This window comes from Ruditapes philippinarum, unplaced genomic scaffold (assembly GCF_026571515.1).
Source record: "Ruditapes philippinarum isolate M1 unplaced genomic scaffold, ASM2657151v2 ctg1903_1_1_1_1, whole genome shotgun sequence".
NCBI lineage: Eukaryota > Metazoa > Mollusca > Bivalvia > Venerida > Veneridae > Ruditapes > Ruditapes philippinarum.
In genome coordinates, this window is record NW_026866018.1 from 129,451 (window position 1) to 147,425 (window position 17,975).

Sequence of the window (17,975 nt, forward strand, 5' to 3'; positions counted from 1 at the left end):
AATGGTCAAAAATTGATAATGAAAAATGTATCTAAATATTATTATAATAATGGGGTTTATTTAAAAAAAACGTCTAAAATGACTGCCCCACTCTTTTTATCACTTGAAGGTTACATGATATATTTGAAATCATATTGATAAAATTTTAGTTTGTCACAATAGGTTCTAGAAAGATAAGTAAATTGGTATCTCGGGTTGAAATGGAAAATTTAGGCAGTAAATAATAATAGAAAAAATATTGTGAAATTTTGATTAAGGGATAGTTTATATGAACTGTGATTATTGAGGAAAAAAAAGATGGAAAAAGTATTGTCACATAAACTGTGGCGCAGGAGTGTATTAAACCCATTTAATAAATACTATATTACACTAGTGTAGTAACAAACAGTTGATGTGGCTTCAAATGTAGCGTTAAATCACTAATGTTAAGTTTACACTAAATAAGCGTCAATGAAAAATGACAAATTTTTTACTGTACACCGTTCTTATTCTGAATATGTGATAAATAGAATATTATATTCATGTAGATTCAATTCTAAATTATTGAACTTGTTGAATAAAAAATATTATGCTTGTCAGATGCTCGCATCTTATGATTTTATTCAACTCATCCAATAAATTCAGTATTAAATCTACATTCATTCAATATCATCTATTTAACCAAATTTACCTCTAAAATGTTATTCATAGGAATCACATTGGTACAAGGGTTTAGACATTTGCCTGAAGTTCAATTTTTTTTTTACTCTCTGAAAGTTCTGTTTTTCTATATAAAACCAATTGAAATAATGCTTAATTAAGCGTTTTCAGGTTTTCTGTTATATTTAACTTGCACACATGGAATCAGTCTGATTTGAGCCGCGCCACGACAAAACCAACATAGTGCGTTTGCGACCAGCATTGATCCAGACCAGCCTGCGCATCCACGCAGTCTGATCAGGATCCATGCTGTTCGCTATCAGTTTCTCTACTTGTAATAGGGTTTGTAAGCGAACAGCATGGATCTTGATCAGACTGCACGGATGTTGAGGCTAGTCTGGATCCATGCTGGTCGCATAGGTTGTCGGTTTTTTCATGGTGTGACTGATTTACAGATGTAATTTTTCTATATGTTAAATGCAGGTTCGAGCAAAACCAGTCTATCATTGTCAGTGGGGAATCTGGTGCGGGAAAAACTGTCTCTGCCAAGTATGCCATGAGATATTTCGCTATGGTCGGTGGATCACAAGCTGAAACCCAAGTCGAAAAGAAAGTACTGGCATCCAATCCTATCATGGAGGTATGTGGCGTGTAGAATATTTAAATTTTCTACAAATTTTTCTTTATTCTTTGACTGATACATCTACTGTTGTTATTGATAACAAAAAATAATTTACACAATATTTTCTTTATTGTTTATTGATTCTCATTTTGCTAACTGTTTGACACAAAAATTTAAGCCAATTGATAGGTCAGAAACAATCGTCACTGGCACGCTATAAATAGCTCTTAAGAAGTTGTTTTGAAGACAGCTTAATTATGATATGATCACTTTTCCAAGATAAAATTACTCTAATACTTAGTTTGAAACAACACAGAATTGTTTTTTCCAACGAAAAATATAAAGGCTGAAGGCTGCTTTACAGTGACTTTACTGTTTATGTAACAGTCTCCTATAAAATACATCTTCCCAATTATAATTTTCTTTACAATCATGCAATTCCCAAAAATCTGAACTTTAACCTGCTTTTTTACTTCCCAAATTAGAAATTTTAGCAATGATTTTCCACAAAGTCAAGAGGACAAGGCCTTTTCCCAATTAAGTGAGAAAAATCATTGTGTTAAATACTTTGATTTATTATTTATAGGCTATAGGGAATGCCAAGACGACCAGAAATGACAATAGTAGTAGGTTTGGCAAGTATATAGAGATCAGCTTTAGTAAAAGCAACGAGATTGTTGGAGCACACATGAGAACATATCTACTAGAAAAATCCAGGTACGTATATGCAAATATTTGGATTCAGAGGTTAAAATTTAATCTAAGTCCATATAAAAAATGTTTATGAGACTTTCCCTGCTTTGACCATGCAATTGCCAATAGTTATTGTAAGGGATTTCAAGATTGAATTAATAATATTGGACACCCATATAGCTATAATTATGTAACTACATTTTTGGCCGGGCTTCACAGGTGCAAACCTGGGTAATAGTACGGTGCGGGTGGGGAAAAAAATTTTTTGTAACGGTTTTCTCAGCAACAACTTTTCACATCCTTTTGATATTTGGCATACGGCATTGACAGGTGGTCCCATACTATGGGATTTGATTTCAGGTCAGTTGCTCATCCACTTCCTGTTTTTTGACTTAGTTAAATTTTTTACATTAATCCATTACTTCACGTCTTTTGACGCCTTTTCACGCCACCCCCCTTTGAGAGGCCTCAAATAGTGAAAAGAATGCCCTATTTAGACCCCAAACACTTGTTTTCATTTGAGAAATGATGTTAAAAAAAGTGATCACTTTTTTAGCGCCATGCCCTAACAAATAATATATACTTCTGGGGGTTGCCAGAGGGTCCCCTTATGTTTTGGGATCAGCAGACTCCCTTATCTCCAAGAAAATTTTGGAATTGTGAGAGGCTAAAAATGGCCAAAGGTTGACCATAAGGTAACGCTTAACCAATGCTGAAAGTTGCACTTTGAAATCTTTTGTATATTTTGACCTCTTTTTGGTAATTTACATGGCCTGTAAGTGCCTTTTGCAATGTGAAAATTATTTTCATTGTGCACATCACAATATTTTACTTCTTAATACATTTTCAAAAATTTCATGAAAATAAGCATGAATCTGGAGGTGTGCTGCTTTAAATTATGTTCATTTTGGACGTCTGCTTTTCGTGATTTTCAGGGTAGTATTTCAGGCCAAGGATGAGAGAAATTATCATGTGTTTTATCAACTATGTGCATCAAGGGAACTCCCAGAATTGAAGAAATTTGGTTTAAGTAAGTACAGGGCATTTTCTTCTTCTCACAAGGGGCGTAAATATAGCCCCATTAGCTTATTCCCAAGCCAAAATAGCCTCTTTTTTCCCCAATTTTGCGGAAAAAAATCCCAACAGCAGTCCAAAAATAATTGTAACTGTTTAAAGTGTTTTGAGGAAAATTAGACAGTATACCGACAGGACACCTAGTTTTTCCCGAGAAAAATTAGACAGTATACCGACAGGACACCTAGTTTTTCCCCGAGAAAAATTAGACAGTATACTCACACTACACCTAGTTTTTCCTGAGAAAAATTAGACAGTATACCGACGGGACACCTAGTTTTTTCCCCGGAGGCTATTAAGAAAACTGCCTAAACAATATGAAAATATTCTTGAGAGTTTAAAGATTTTTGAGATTTCTTGAGATTTTTATAATATTCTTGGGTCTTTGATAATATTCTTCAGATTATAATATTATTCTTGAGATTTTTAATAATATTCTTCAGAATTTGATAATATTCTTGATATTTAAATGATATTATTAAGGTTTCTTGAGATTTTAATTATATTCTTGAGATTTTAATAATGATATTGAGATTTTAGTCTCGAAATTTTATTAATATTCTTGAGATCTTAAATAATATTCTTGAGATTTTTACAATGTTCTTAAGATTTTATTAGAATATTATTCAAAATTTAAAAAATTCTTGAGACTTTGATAATATTCTTGAGATTTAAATAATAAGATTCATAACTTGTGAAATATTTTATTGTAATGATACACAGTGTAAAGAAAGCATGATGTTATGTTTTCAGTGCCGGCAGAAAAGTTTTACTACACTAGTCAGGGCAAGAACCCCGTCATTGATGGAGTAGATGATGAAAAAGAGTATAGGACAACTAAAGAAGCCATGAAAATGTTAGGTAGGTGCTGCCATCATTCTCATGTCCCTTGAATAAATTGAATCAAAAAAACATTTCTTATTCTTAAAAACCTTTCTATATATTTGTATTTATGTATGATTAAAGGCACATTATGTGTCAGAAACACTTCTGTTCTAACTCTTCAAAAGAGTGTGTACTTTTATAAGTTTCTAAAAAGTTACTCATTTAGTCATTTAGTGAAAAAGCCATGTACAATATTGGATTGGTTTCATTGTTTAGTGAAAGCCATGTACAATATTAGATTTGTTTCATTGTTAAGTGAAAAAAGCCATGTAAAATATTGAATTTATTTCATGGTTAAGTGAGAAAGTCATGTAAAATATTTGATTTATTTCAGGGTTTAGTGAGAAAGTCATGTACAATATTGGATTTATTTCAGGGTTTAGTGAGAAAGTCATGTACAATATTGGATTTATTTCAGGGTTTAGTGAAAAAGCCATGTACAATATTGGATTTATTTCAGGATTTAGTGAGAAAGTCATGTACAATATTGGATTTATTTCAGGGTTTATTGAAAAAGCCATGCACAATATTGGATTTATTTCAGGGTTTATTGAAAAAAAGCCATGAAAAAATATTGGATTTATTTCAGGTTTAAGTGAGAAAGTCATGTAAAATATTGGATTTATTTCAGGGTTAAGTGAGAAAGATATCAATATGATATTCCAAATATTCTCGGCTGTCTTACATTTTGGTAATGTCAAGATCAATGAAAAGGACGGGGAAAGTTCGGAAATGGCTGTAAGTATTGAATTAAGAATTTCAGGTTCAAAGATGGATATTTTTATTTTTAAAATTAGTTAAATGAAAAAAAAGATGAGTTAATCTCTGGCGAGATGTTGGAGACATATTGATGTGATGTAAGTGTTTTACGTATAGCTCAAAAGAAAATGTCTGTGAATGATCATGCATGGTATAATTGTAGATTGGCTATGTATTAAACGTATTATGTATAGAGATAGATTTATTTATTCTTTTTAAAGTAAAAAAGTACTACAAAAGGCTGTTTGGCTTTTCTAACATTTGTTTGTGTATAAATGGCAGCAGCTATTTTGTTTGATTTTTTTTTTATTGATTTTTTTTTGTGATTGTGCATGTTGACATGTTTACTTTATTTAATGTATTTAGATTGGTAATTGACAAAATGGTGATATAAAAATGGAATGTAATGCATTGTAATGTATATTGTCCTTGAATATTTTCTTAAGTTTGATGGTTTTATAAAGTATCTACAAACCAGTCTTTTTTTTTAGAAATTAAAAATCAGTTTGTAATCATCATAATTATAATTACTTACATCATCAACATCTATTACCATTACCATCATCAGTGCCCCCCCCCATCATCTTAATCATAATTATTTAGATTGTAATAACAAACATCAATTACTATCATTATCAATAACATCATCATCATCATAATCATCATATCATCATCTTCTTCACCAAATTCATCATCATCACATTCATCATCATCATCATCATCACATTCATCATCATCACATTCATTATCATCATCACATTCATCATCATCACATTCATTATCATCATCACATTCATCATCATCATCACATTCATCATCATCATCACTTTCATCATCATCATCACTTTCATCATCATCATTATCTCATTCATCACTTGAACAAAATTATCGTAACTTTAACATTATTATCATTAATTTAACATAATTATCATTACTTTTACATTATTATCATAATTATCATTACTTTTATATAATGTTCATTACTGTAACACAATTATCATTATGTTCATTTCATGTTTTTCTAATGTACATCTAAAACAGGGAAGGGTCAGGTTTTTCTGGTTGGTTTTATACATTGTAAGTTTCTCTTGCCATTAATACTGGGGGTTGCTTGCTGATAAACCAATATTATGTTGGTGGTTAAGCTTGGTAATGTTACCATTAATCAGGTGTTTAATAAACTGTTTTTAAACCAGTGTGACCATTACAGATGTAATTAACTGTTTATCCAATTTGAGTAACTGTTTAACTGGTACCAATAACACTTAAACTGGTGAAAGTTACTGTTAAAAGCAGTGCATCAAACCTTATAATTATTTTGATTTACTGTTCAACCCATTTTATTAACTGTTTAACCAAAGTGAATAACATTAAAACCAATGTGATTAACTGTTAAAACATGTGATGTTATTTAATTTCTAACCAGTGTGATTCACTGTTAAACCAGTGTGAATAACTGTTAAACCAGTGTGATTCATTGTTAAACCAGAGTGATTCACAGTTAAACCAGCGTGATTCACTGTTAAACCAGTGTGAATAACTGTTAATTACCTGATGTTATTAACTGTTTAACCAGAGTGAATATAAATATATACACTCAACATAAAGTAAATCTAGTGTGAAGATGCTTGCATAAAATTAACACCAGTAATAATTTCATTTGACAATCACACATTACCATTTTTACATTTAAGTCAGTAGTTACATAAACATATAATATACATTGTATAATGCATAAAATTTAGAAGACTTGCTGGTGACTGTATACTATAAATGATGCATAAAGGATATTCAAGTTTTTCTCTAAATACAGAATTTATTTTCATCTTGTGATTTGATAATTGTCATATTTCACTTGTGGCAAGAAGACTTGAATTTACTTTTTATCATATACTATTTTCTCTGTTTTTAACTGTACAATTCTTAAGACTTTTACTGTATTTTTTTTATTGACTTAATTAAGAAGAAAGTAGTCTTGGAAGATAGCAGTGAAAATATGGAAATTATATTTCACTGCAGTGAAAGTACGGAAAATAAAAATGCACGTTTTATTTCATAAAAATTTCTCAATATTTCATTTATAAGTGTATGATAAACACATTTTAAAAAGGGGTCAAATTTATGCCGGCTCGCCACGGCGAGCCGGTATTACGGTAGGATTTTACTGAGAAACAACCTAAAACTCCGAAGCTATCCAAAAATTTAATCGAAGCTTGGCTTCCAGCTTTCTACAAAATTTATCTATCAGGGCTAGGATCCAAAATTATTTAGCCAATCAAATTTAATCTTACATAGCGTCAAAAAACCTTCAATTTTCACGCCATTTTTAAAAATCAGCAAGTATTGTTTTGAGCGCAAAGATATAATGATGATTAAAATGTTTGTCTTTATGAATTCTTTTCAATAAATCATATTTACACTGACTTCTGATTTAGCGATTTCACCTGTTTTCTCTGTAGTAAGTTTTCCTTTGGTTAATTAACATAAGTGTACATCTGGTTCTGTGCATTTTTATTTTTCCCTTTTCCGGTCATTTTATCCTTTCCGGTATTTAGTGTATGTATTTACTGGCCGGGATCCGGGACGCCCGGGATCTGGGATCTTATAAGATATGGAGGAAAAACCTAATGAACTATATTTGTGTTGATTGTTGTCGTAATGAAAGGCCATTAAACGTTGTTTTTTTTTATTGTATATAATGAACGTTAAATTAATTTAACTTAGAATATAGATATATTTAGAGCTATTTATTAACAAACTTAAAATGCGGAAATCACAATACTTATAATTATATGCCTAATTAATTGGAAAATCAAAGACTATTTTCTTGAATTGGTCAAATCCCGGGATCCCAATATGTTTTAAAACGATCCCAGCTTTTCTGAAAACTATATACTTGAACTGGCCAATCCGTGAGATCTATTTACATTTTAATACGATCCCGGCTTTTCTGAAAACTATATTCTTGAACTGGTCAATTCCCGGGATCCCTATATGTTTTAATAGGATCCCGGCTTATCTGAAAAACATCTTCTTAGACTGGTCAATTTCCGGGATCCCTATATTTTTTAATAGGATCCCGGCTTTTCTGGCTGAATTGATTGACAACTTGTGTTTACTTTAGGACTTGTGCCTCTCATTTCAATACTAAATAACATACATGTATTACAACTTAATTTTGTATAAAGAGACATCTTTATGAAATCTACCTATCTAACATTTTGTGGTCAAGGTCAACAGGCCATATAGTAAATGTGCATAGACATAGGTTCTTCATTCAATCTGTTTACATGCACCTTCATATATACTCATCTTGGTTAAACTGAGAGAACTTTATATGTCACTTTCAGTCAATGAGTTTAAGATTTTGAATTTACTGGCCCGAATTCCAGTTTTGAATTTATTCTACTAAATAATTAACAAAATTTTCTTAAATTTACACTGGCCTGAACTTATATACACTGGCCATCGGGCACCGGGCCAGTGTTGACTTCACTTTTATTTTGATGTTCGCTGAAGTCTCTTCAGCTAACAGAACTGTCATTTTTACATTTAAACACACCCCTTGAAAAAAATTACGAAGCGAGTCGCTACTAGCTTTTTTAAAAGCTAACCTTGTTACATTAAAATCAGTTTTATATGTAATTTTTCATATGTTAGAATTAACAATTTGCACTATTTATATATTATTTTCTTTTTTGTATATAATTTTTTATAAAAACTTATACATCAGTATAATAATTATCTTATATATTTCCAATTAGAATTTTTTTTCACTTTACTTAGCTAAAGTGCACCAGTGTAACAGTATAGTTCTAACTAAATATCCTAAAATTTTATAATTTTTTTTTTTATTCTTTGTTTCCTCCAATTTATCTGACCTTGAAAATCACCCCATTTGTGATCCTCTTGATATTTGAATAATACACTGAGTGGTTAAGTTTACATTTTAAAGTTTAAAAGAATGACCCTGTTAGTTTTATATATGACTAAGAAAATATTGCCGAAAATATTTAAACCATTTGAGGAAGCCAAAGGAACTAAAATCATTAGGACAGTTTAAGTAGTACAAATTGTTAGGGTAGACTCATTAAGGCTACTTAAATAATAGGAATTATTAGGGAAGTCAAAGGAATTGAAATCATTAGGGAAGTCAAAGGAATTGAAATTATTAGGGAAGTCAATGGGATTGAAATTATTAGGGAAGGCAATGGGATTGAAATTATTAGGGAAGGCAATGGGATTGACATTATTAGGGAAGTCCATGGAATTGAAATTAATAGGGAAGGCAATGGGATTGACATTTTTAGGGAAGTCCATGGAATTAAAATTAATAGGGAAGGCAATGGGATTGAAATTATTAGGGAAGGCAATGGGATTGAAATTATTAGGAAGTCAAAGGAATAGAAATTATTAGGGAAGCAATGGGATTGAAACTATCAGGGAAGGCAATGGGATTGAAATTATTTGGGAAGGCAATGGGATTGAAATCGTTAGGGAAGGCAATGGAATTGGAATCTTTCAGGAGATCAAAGCAATTGAAATGATAAGGGAAATCTAAGGAATCGAAATCAATAAGGAAAGCAATTGGATTGAATTTATTTGGGAAGTCAAATGAATAGAAATCATTAGGGATAGCAATGGACTTGAAATTATTAGGGATGGTCAAGAAATCATTAGGGATGTCAAAGATATTGAAATCAGTAGGGAATTCAATGGAATTTAAATTATTATGGAAGTTAAAGGAGAAAAAAATCATTAGACACACAATCAGTATGGAAGTCAAAGGTTTTGGAGTTAAAGAAATTGAATTCATTATGAAAGTTAAAGGTATTGAAATCATTAGAAAACACAAAGACATTGTCTTCATTTGGGAAGGCAAAATAATTGAAATCATATGCAAGGCAATGATATTGAAATCGTTATGGAAGTCAAAGTCTCCAGAAATGAGAACAAGATAATGATATAGTGCATGGTCTGCTTTGTGAAAGGGTTTTTTGCATGGGTTTAGAGAATGGTAATATTTAGAACCAAGAACTTTTGGTTGAAGTGGTGCTTTGTGTTATATCTATATTGGTGATTTATTTTATGTATATGTATATACTTATAGTAGATTACATGTTAAAAGACATTTCTAGAAGTGGTGCAATTGTTGACAAAGGCAAAGAAGGAAAACTTAAACTAGTGTAGAGAATTTTAAACTTGAACTTTACATGATTTAAGAGTAACATATCTGAAAAACATTTATTTAAAAAAAAAAATGGGGGTTACCATCCTTTCAAAGTTATCTGACCCTGCAAATGATTTGATTTTTTTCCTCCATCATTTTCAGAATGTAAAAGATTGAAAAGAAGTTGTGTCTACATGTTCAGCCAGTGCTTTTACATAAAGTTCATTTGAAGTTTATTCCTAGCTGGGTAACAGTTGCCAAAGCATTTTCTAGCCATTTTGGTAAAATGCCCTTTGCTGTAATTGGGAAAAATTATGCAGCATTTTTAAATTTGGATATTTTGAAAAGTTGAGCAACTACCTTTACATACCTTTTCATTTTTATTTATGTTTGTAATCTATTGGTGGCCATTTTTATTAAGAAAGAAGTGAAGATAAGATTAAACATTAAAACAGTTTAATTGTTTTGGATGCTTAAATTGGTTTTTTTTTTGAAATTGGGAAAAAAAGTTACTTTTCATTGGGAATTGGGCCTTATGTCGACTCTTGAATGCCTGTGTTGCCATCCTTCGAAACAACTGAAATGAACCTAAATTGCAGTTTGATAAGAGTAAAGACACAAAAATATTTATTCTGTTTGCCCATTTATGTCTAGCTTAAAGTGCAATGAAAATAAATTTGAAGAGACAAAGACATAAAATTCTGTTCAGGTCTTGCCTTAATGTCTAGTTTAAAGCAATGAAAGTAAATTCATGAAGAGTAAGAAATAAAATTCTATTCCAGTTTTACCTTTATGTCTAGCTAAGTGCTATGAAAATAAATTCACGAAGGATAAAAGTTATAAAATTCTGTTCAAGTTTTCCCTTAATGTCTAAATAAGTGCAATTAAAATCAATTAATGAAGGATAAAAGACAAATAAAATTCTGATCCAGTTTTTCATTTATGTCTATAGCTAAGTGGTTAAATGGTTGTTTCATATGGGCTGCTATATAGATGATAAACTGATTGAGAATTGAAACAATTCAGCTTCCTTGAAAGGAAAAACCTTTAGTTAGATTTTTATTTTGATTGCCATTAATGCCTAGCTTAGTAACTGTTGTCAAATCGTGGTTTTGTTGCAGCTATGTTTCAAGCTTTAGATATTATGCTTAGCAAAATGAAGATGAAAAAAACATATGAGCAGCGCCATGATAAAACCAACATAGTGTTTGTGACCAGCATGGATCCAGACCAGCCTGCGTATCCGTGCAGTCTGATCAGGATCCATGCTGTTTGCTTACAAACCCTAAAATATGTAGAGAAACTGATAGCAAACAGAATGGATCCTGATCAGACTGCACAAAAGCGCAGTCTGATCTGGATCCATGCTGGTCGCAAACCCATAATGTTGGTTTTGTCGTGACGCGGCTCATTATGCTTTTTGATGTTGTAGCATTATTGGTACAAGGGCTGTCATAAAATATAGATAGATTCAAACATATAACTTATTTTTATTATTATTATTTTACTTTTATAATGTCTTTACTTTCACTTAGTTTTTAACCTTTAAATTGTAATATATCTAAAATGGACTTGTCCAGCCCCTTTTTTTGAACTTTTCATTTACATAACAATTGTTACTTCCCTTGACCGCCAATTTGGGGTCATTAACTGCTTATAAGATGTAAATTATTTCTTGAAACACAAATATTTTACTTTTCCTAAAATCTAAGTCCATATTTCTTAATGTTAATTTTCTTTAAATATTTTGGCTCATCTGGAGGCATGCAGCTTTAAGGGCTAGTCTGGCTGTTTTACTGTTGGTCGAAAAGGTTTAATCGATTATTTTTTAACCAGGTTAACTGTTATCTAACTTGTTCTGATCCTTGGAGATGCTTAGGATATTTGAGGTGAAGTATTTATTGTACTGATGCTTTTTCTCATTTAAAGTATGGTTAGGATAGCTTAACACGAAATGCAAACAAATCTGTTGGGTAAAAGGCAAAAAAATAGCAACTTTTGAGAAATTTTTTTTTATTATTTTAGCCAATCTTTAAGTTTAATTAAGCACTTTATCATTGACAATGTTTCATATAGATATTTTTAGGTGTAATGTAATTTATTGTACTGATTGCTTTTTGCTCAGTTTAAAGTATGATTGTTTATGTAGCATTAACAGAAAATGTAACAATTTCTAGCTTTGTTTTAGCATTTTCATGTGCAAGGAAAATGTATTGCAATTTTGAAGGAATTTTTTTTTTAACTTATGATTTTAGCAAATCTTTCAAACAGTTTCAGCATATTGCCACAGTTCAAAGAGTTTATAACTTGTTATTTTGAATGCATGAGCTATAATTGTGTTTACATAGCACAAATTTGGTTGAGAAATTCTCCAAGAGTGCTAAATCCAAATCTGGGCTGATTCATGTATGTCAGAATAAACTGTGTGGTGAATTCATTGTGGTGGATCACCTAATGATTCATGTGGTGAACACTTGTATTCATGTTATGTGGTAAATTCACCTCCACTTGTTCATGTAGTAAATAAAATTGTGGTGATTTCATGTGGTGAAAATCCACCTTAAGTGATTCATGTGGTGGATCACTTTGTAGTACTTTGTGTGGTGAATTCACACGTAGTGGTTCATTTGTTAAATACACCAGTCCTGCTATGGTTCATGCAATGTATCCATCTGTAATGATTTATGTGATAAATTCCACTCTTACATGTTTGGTTTAAATTGTTAAAATCCATTAGTAGGGATTTATGTGGTAAATCCTCCATTTGTGATTTATGTGAAAAACCCCCTTTTATGTGGTTAGTCCACATGTAGTGGTTTATGTGGTAAATCCCCCTTTAGTGGTTTATGTGGTGTGTCCACATGTAGTGATTTATGTGATAAATCCCTCTTTAGTGATTTATGTGGTAAGTCCACATGTAGTGATTTATGTGGTAAATCCTCCATTTGTGATTTATGTGAAAAACCCCCCTTAAGTGGTTTATGTGGTAAGTCCACATGAAGTGATTTATGTGATAAATCCCCCTTTAATGATTTATGTGGTAAGTCAACATGTAGTGATTTATGTGATAAATCCCCCTTTAATGATTTATGTGGTAAGTCCACATGTAGTGATTTATGTGATAAATCCCCCTTTAATGGTTTATGTGGTAAGTCCACATGTAGTGGTTTATGTGATAAATCCCCCTTTAGTGGTTTATATGGTATGTCCACATGTAGTGATTTATGTGATAAATCCCCCTTTAATGGTTTATATGGTATGTCCACATGTAGTGATTTATGTGATAAATCCCCCTTTAATGGTTTATGTGGTAAGTCCACATGTAGTGGTTTATGTGATAAATCCCCCTTTAATGGTTTATGTGGTAAGTCCACATGTAGTGGTTTATGTGATAAATCCCCCTTTAATGGTTTATGTGGTAAGTCCACATGTAGTGATTTATGTGATAAATCCACCTTTAATGGTTTATGTGGTAAGTCCACATGTAGTGATTTATGTGATAAATCCCCCTTTAGTGATTTATGTGGTAAGTCCACATGTAGTGATTTATGTGATAAATCCCCCTTTAGTGATTTATGTGGTAAGTCCACATGTAGTGATTTATGTGATAAATCCCCCTTTAATGATTTATGTGGTAAGTCCACATGTAGTGATTTATGTGATAAATCCCCCTTTAGTGATTAATGTGGTAAGTCCATATGAAGTGATTTATGTTATAATCCCCCTTTAGTGATAAAAATGATTAATCATCCTCTGGTGATTTATGCTGTAAATTCATGTGTAAGTGAATTATTTGATAAACCCATCTAAAAAAAGGGTGATAAACCCACCCTTAGTTAATGGTAAATCCACCTGTAGTGATTCATGTGGTGAATTTTCATATTGTAAATCCTCCAGCAGTAATTCATGTGGTAAATCCATTTGTTTGTGTGATTCATTGGTAGGCTAATTTGTTGTTATGATTTATGCATTCAGAAATATGTGATAAATCCATAATTGTTGTGATATTTGTTTACAATTTGGAATTTAGAATTAGAATGGTGATATTATCAGTGTCAGTGGTCTTCGGAAATGCCTCCAGTTTGTTAAGATGCATGCATGTCTGTTGTCAAACAGTTGAAAGTTCTTATTTATATATATCATATATGGAATAAGACTGATTTCGAATATTTTTTTTCCAGCCGAAGGATCCGTCTGTGGGTATAGCTTGTAAGTTGTTTGGTGTAGACGAATCACAAATGAGAACATGGATCTGTAACAAAAAAATCACAACTGTTGGCGAGACGTTGACCAAACCTCTCACGGCAGCTCAGGTAAATTTACTGTCAGATTCCTTTTGTATCCTTAATTTGCTGAATTTCCTACATTGAACGTTAGTTTCCTTTAAATATTTTTTGTTTTTTTGCTTTGGTTCCACAATTAGGGAGGGAACCCCATTTATTGAAAAATCATAATACATACATTGCATTGCATTGCATTGCATTACATTACATTACATTTACATGCAATAAAAAAATTTTAATATGGATAATAAAAACTTGAAGTTGGTCAACCAACAGTATAGAGCCTGGTCAGACTGTACGCAAAAACTGTATCTTTTACTATAAACAGTTCATATTTTGGATATGTGATAAATCAATTATTATATTTGTGTATAAAGGTTCATTACTAAATTTTTTATTCTTGTCAAATAAAATAATATTTTGCTCACCAGAGGCTTGCATGATATAATTTTATTCAACTAATTCAATAAATTCACTCATTTTAAAACCCCGTGTTTATTATCACATTAATGTTTCTTTTTTTTTCAGGCGAGTTTTGCTCAGGATGCTTTGTCTAAATGTATATACTCAAAGTTGTTTGACTGGATCGTGACTCAGATAAACAAAGCCTTAGTCAGCCAGACAAAATTACACAGATTTATAGGTGTCCTAGATATTTATGGGTAAGTCATGAAATTCATCCTTTTGATGTCTAACAATGATGTTGATCGTTCTGATTAAAATCAGCTCCTAATTAGGATCTGATGAGCACCAATAGGAGGCCACCTTCTTGTGACCTTTCAAACAGCCAATTATCGGCGAGCTTTCACAATTTTGAAAGAAATGTGGTTTAAAAATTTTTACTGCTGGAAAACCTACACTAAGTAGGAAATTTTTAATATTTTGAGAACAAACATGGCGTTGTCCATGCTAGCCAGCAGGTAAACTGGCAAACAATCTTGCCCATTAATAATTAGTTTATTGTTTCCAGTTTATATGTTTCAAATTACTTCAAACAATTGTTTTTCCTATCAAAAATCAACAATTTGTTTTACTTTCACAGACTGCGATATTTTGATACTCAATCTAATGCTATTCTGTAAAGTACAGGCCAGTCTTTAATCTATATTTTGATAATTTCATACCATTACTACTGATTGTCAATTCCATATTCATTTCAAGGCCATTACACAATTCAGTCAAGTTTAGATTTTAACAAGAAACTTGTAAGACAGTTTTTGTTCTGCATTTTTTACCTAAATTAATAATCATTTTTATGTGGACCTGATTTTGTCCAACTGCTTAGCTCAATAGGGAGAGCATTGAATTTGTAAGCCAAGGGTTGCTGGTTGGAACCTGGAGTGAGGCAAAGTTTCTCCAACCTTCTCCTAGACAACAATTACGATCTTCGACATTGAGCCTCATTGTCATTTATTTCTAACGGCTGGTTCAGGAAACATGTGGGATAATTAGTCGTTCACTTGCTAAGAAATTGGTAATTACTGGTTAGTTATCCTGAAAATCTGGTTAGGTGGACTGACTGCTGGTATATGGCCTAAATTTGTGAAAATCTGGGCAAAATAAACAAACACAAACAGTGATCATGGATTTATTGATGATTTTCTTGTATTTCAGGTTTGAAACATTCCAAATCAACAGTTTTGAACAGTTTTGTATCAACTACGCAAACGAGAAACTTCAACAGATTTTCAATATGGTAATGCTTCAGTTTTTGTTTGTTTTAATCTTTGTGGTAAGGAACTTCTTAGTTAACTATACCAGAGGCTTATAACACTCTAGGGATAAGAAGCTCTGAAAATAAAAAAAATTCCAATCCTGACCCTAAATTCTTTGTGCAAAATTTATTTGCCCTTGGATTTTTTTTATAAATTTCCGCCATCTTGTTTTATGTATCTAAATGTGTTAACAGTTTACAGTTTCAACAATTTACATCTTATTTTTAGCTCACCTGTCACAAAGTGACAGGGTGAGCTTTTGTGATCGCTTTTCGTCCGGCGTCCGTCCGTCCGTCCGTCCGTCGTCCGTCCGTAAACTTTTGCTTTAAATGACATCTCCTCATAAACCACTGAGCCAATTTCATCCAAACTTCACAGGAATGTTCCTTTGGTGGTCACCTTTAAAAATTGTTCAAAGAATTTAATTCCATGCAGAACTCTGGTTGCCATGGCAACCGAAAGAAAAATCTTTAAATATCTTCTTTTAAACAACCCTAAGAGCTAGAGCTTAGATATTTGGCATGAAACATCTTCTAATGAGTGTCTACCAAGTTTGTTCAAATAAAAGCCCTGGGGTCAAAATTGGCCCCGCCCCGAGGGGGTCATTGATTTTCCCTATATGCATATAGTAAAAACTTAAAAAATCTTCTTTTAAAGAACTGTAAGAGCTAGAGCTAAGACATTTGGCATGGAACATCTTCTAGTGAGTGTCTACCAAGTTTGTTCAAATAAAAGCCCTGGGGTCAAAATTGGCCCCGCCCCGGGGGGTCATTGATTTTCCCTATATGCATATAGTAAAAACTTAAAAAATCTTCTTTAACAGAACCCAAAGAGCTAGAGCTTAGATATTTGGCATGAAACATCTTCTAGTGAATGTCTACCAAGTTTGTTCAAATAAAAGCCCTGGGGTCAAAATTGGCCCCGCCCTGGGGGGTAATTGATTTTCCCTATATGCATATAGTAAAAACTTAAAAAATCTTCTTTTAAAGAACCGTAAGAGCTAGAGCTTAGATATTTGGCATAAAACATCTTCTAGTAAATGTCTACCAAGTTTGTTCAAATAAAAGCCCTTGGGTCAAAATTGGCCCCGCCCCAGGGGGTCATTGATTTTCCCTATATGCATAAAGTAAAAACTTAAAAAATCTTCTTTTACAGAACCCAAAGAGCTAGAGCTAAGATATTTGGCATGAAACATCTTCTAGTGAATGTCTACCAAGTTTGTTCAAATAAAAGCCCTGGGGTCAAAATTGGCCCCGCCCCGGGGGTCATTGATTTTCCCTATATGCATATAGTAAAAACTTAAAAAATCTTCTTTTAAAGAATCGTAAGAGCTAGAGCTTAGATATTTGGCATGAAACATCTTCTAGTGAATGTCTACCAAGTTTGTTCAAATAAAAGCCCTGGGGTCAAAATTGGCCCCGCCCCAGGGGGTCATTGATTTTCCTTATATGCATATAGTAAAAACTTATAAAATCTTCTTTTAAAGAACCCAAAGAGCTAGAGCTAAGATATTTAGCATGAGACATGTTCTAATGGGTGTCTACCAAGTATGTTTAAATAAAAGCCCTGGGGTCAAAACTGGCCCCGCCCCGGGGGTCATTGATTTTCCTTATATACATAGCAAAAACTTAAAAATCTTCTTTGAAAAAACCCAAATAACTAGAGTTTAGATATTAAGCATGAAACATCTTTAAGTAAATATCTACAAAGTTTGTTCAAATAAAAGCCCAGTGGTCAAAACTGGCCCTGCCCGAGGGGTGTCATTGTTTTTAACTATATGTGTATAGTAAAAACTTAAAAAATCTTCTTTAAAAAAAACCCAATGAGCTAGAACTTAGATGTTTTGCATGAAACATCTTCTTATGGGTGTCTACCAAGTCTGTTCAAATAAACAAATAAAAGTCCTTGGGTAAAAATTGGGGGGGGGGGGGGCTATATACAGGTGAGCGACCTCAGGGCCATCATGGCCCTCTTGTTTATTATTTTTTTGTGTTTTTTTTTGTTACAATTTTGCAACTTCTGTTTTGTAATGGAGGGAAGTTTTGCAACTTCTTTTTTGTAATGGACAGAGGCTGGATTTCATAAATATCCAACCTCCATTTGTAAGACAGTCTATCTTTTTCACATGCAAGATT

The 17,975-nt window shown here is 32.2% G+C and overlaps 1 protein-coding gene across 9 annotated transcripts in view; it reads left to right on the forward strand.

Annotated features, from left to right (window-relative positions):
* Nucleotides 1-17,975, forward strand: part of LOC132731005 (unconventional myosin-Va-like) — a 122,949-nt gene that overhangs the window by 34,038 nt on the left and 70,936 nt on the right. For all 9 annotated transcript variants that reach the window (XM_060717097.1, XM_060717098.1, XM_060717101.1 and 6 more), the window contains 8 exons: nucleotides 1,123-1,279; nucleotides 1,848-1,978; nucleotides 2,890-2,984; nucleotides 3,782-3,889; nucleotides 4,545-4,651; nucleotides 14,024-14,155; nucleotides 14,654-14,787; nucleotides 15,740-15,821. In XM_060717097.1, the coding sequence (XP_060573080.1) occupies nucleotides 1,123-1,279; nucleotides 1,848-1,978; nucleotides 2,890-2,984; nucleotides 3,782-3,889; nucleotides 4,545-4,651; nucleotides 14,024-14,155; nucleotides 14,654-14,787; nucleotides 15,740-15,821 (946 nt within the window). The remainder of the gene's footprint in view (nucleotides 1-1,122; nucleotides 1,280-1,847; nucleotides 1,979-2,889; nucleotides 2,985-3,781; nucleotides 3,890-4,544; nucleotides 4,652-14,023; nucleotides 14,156-14,653; nucleotides 14,788-15,739; nucleotides 15,822-17,975) is intronic.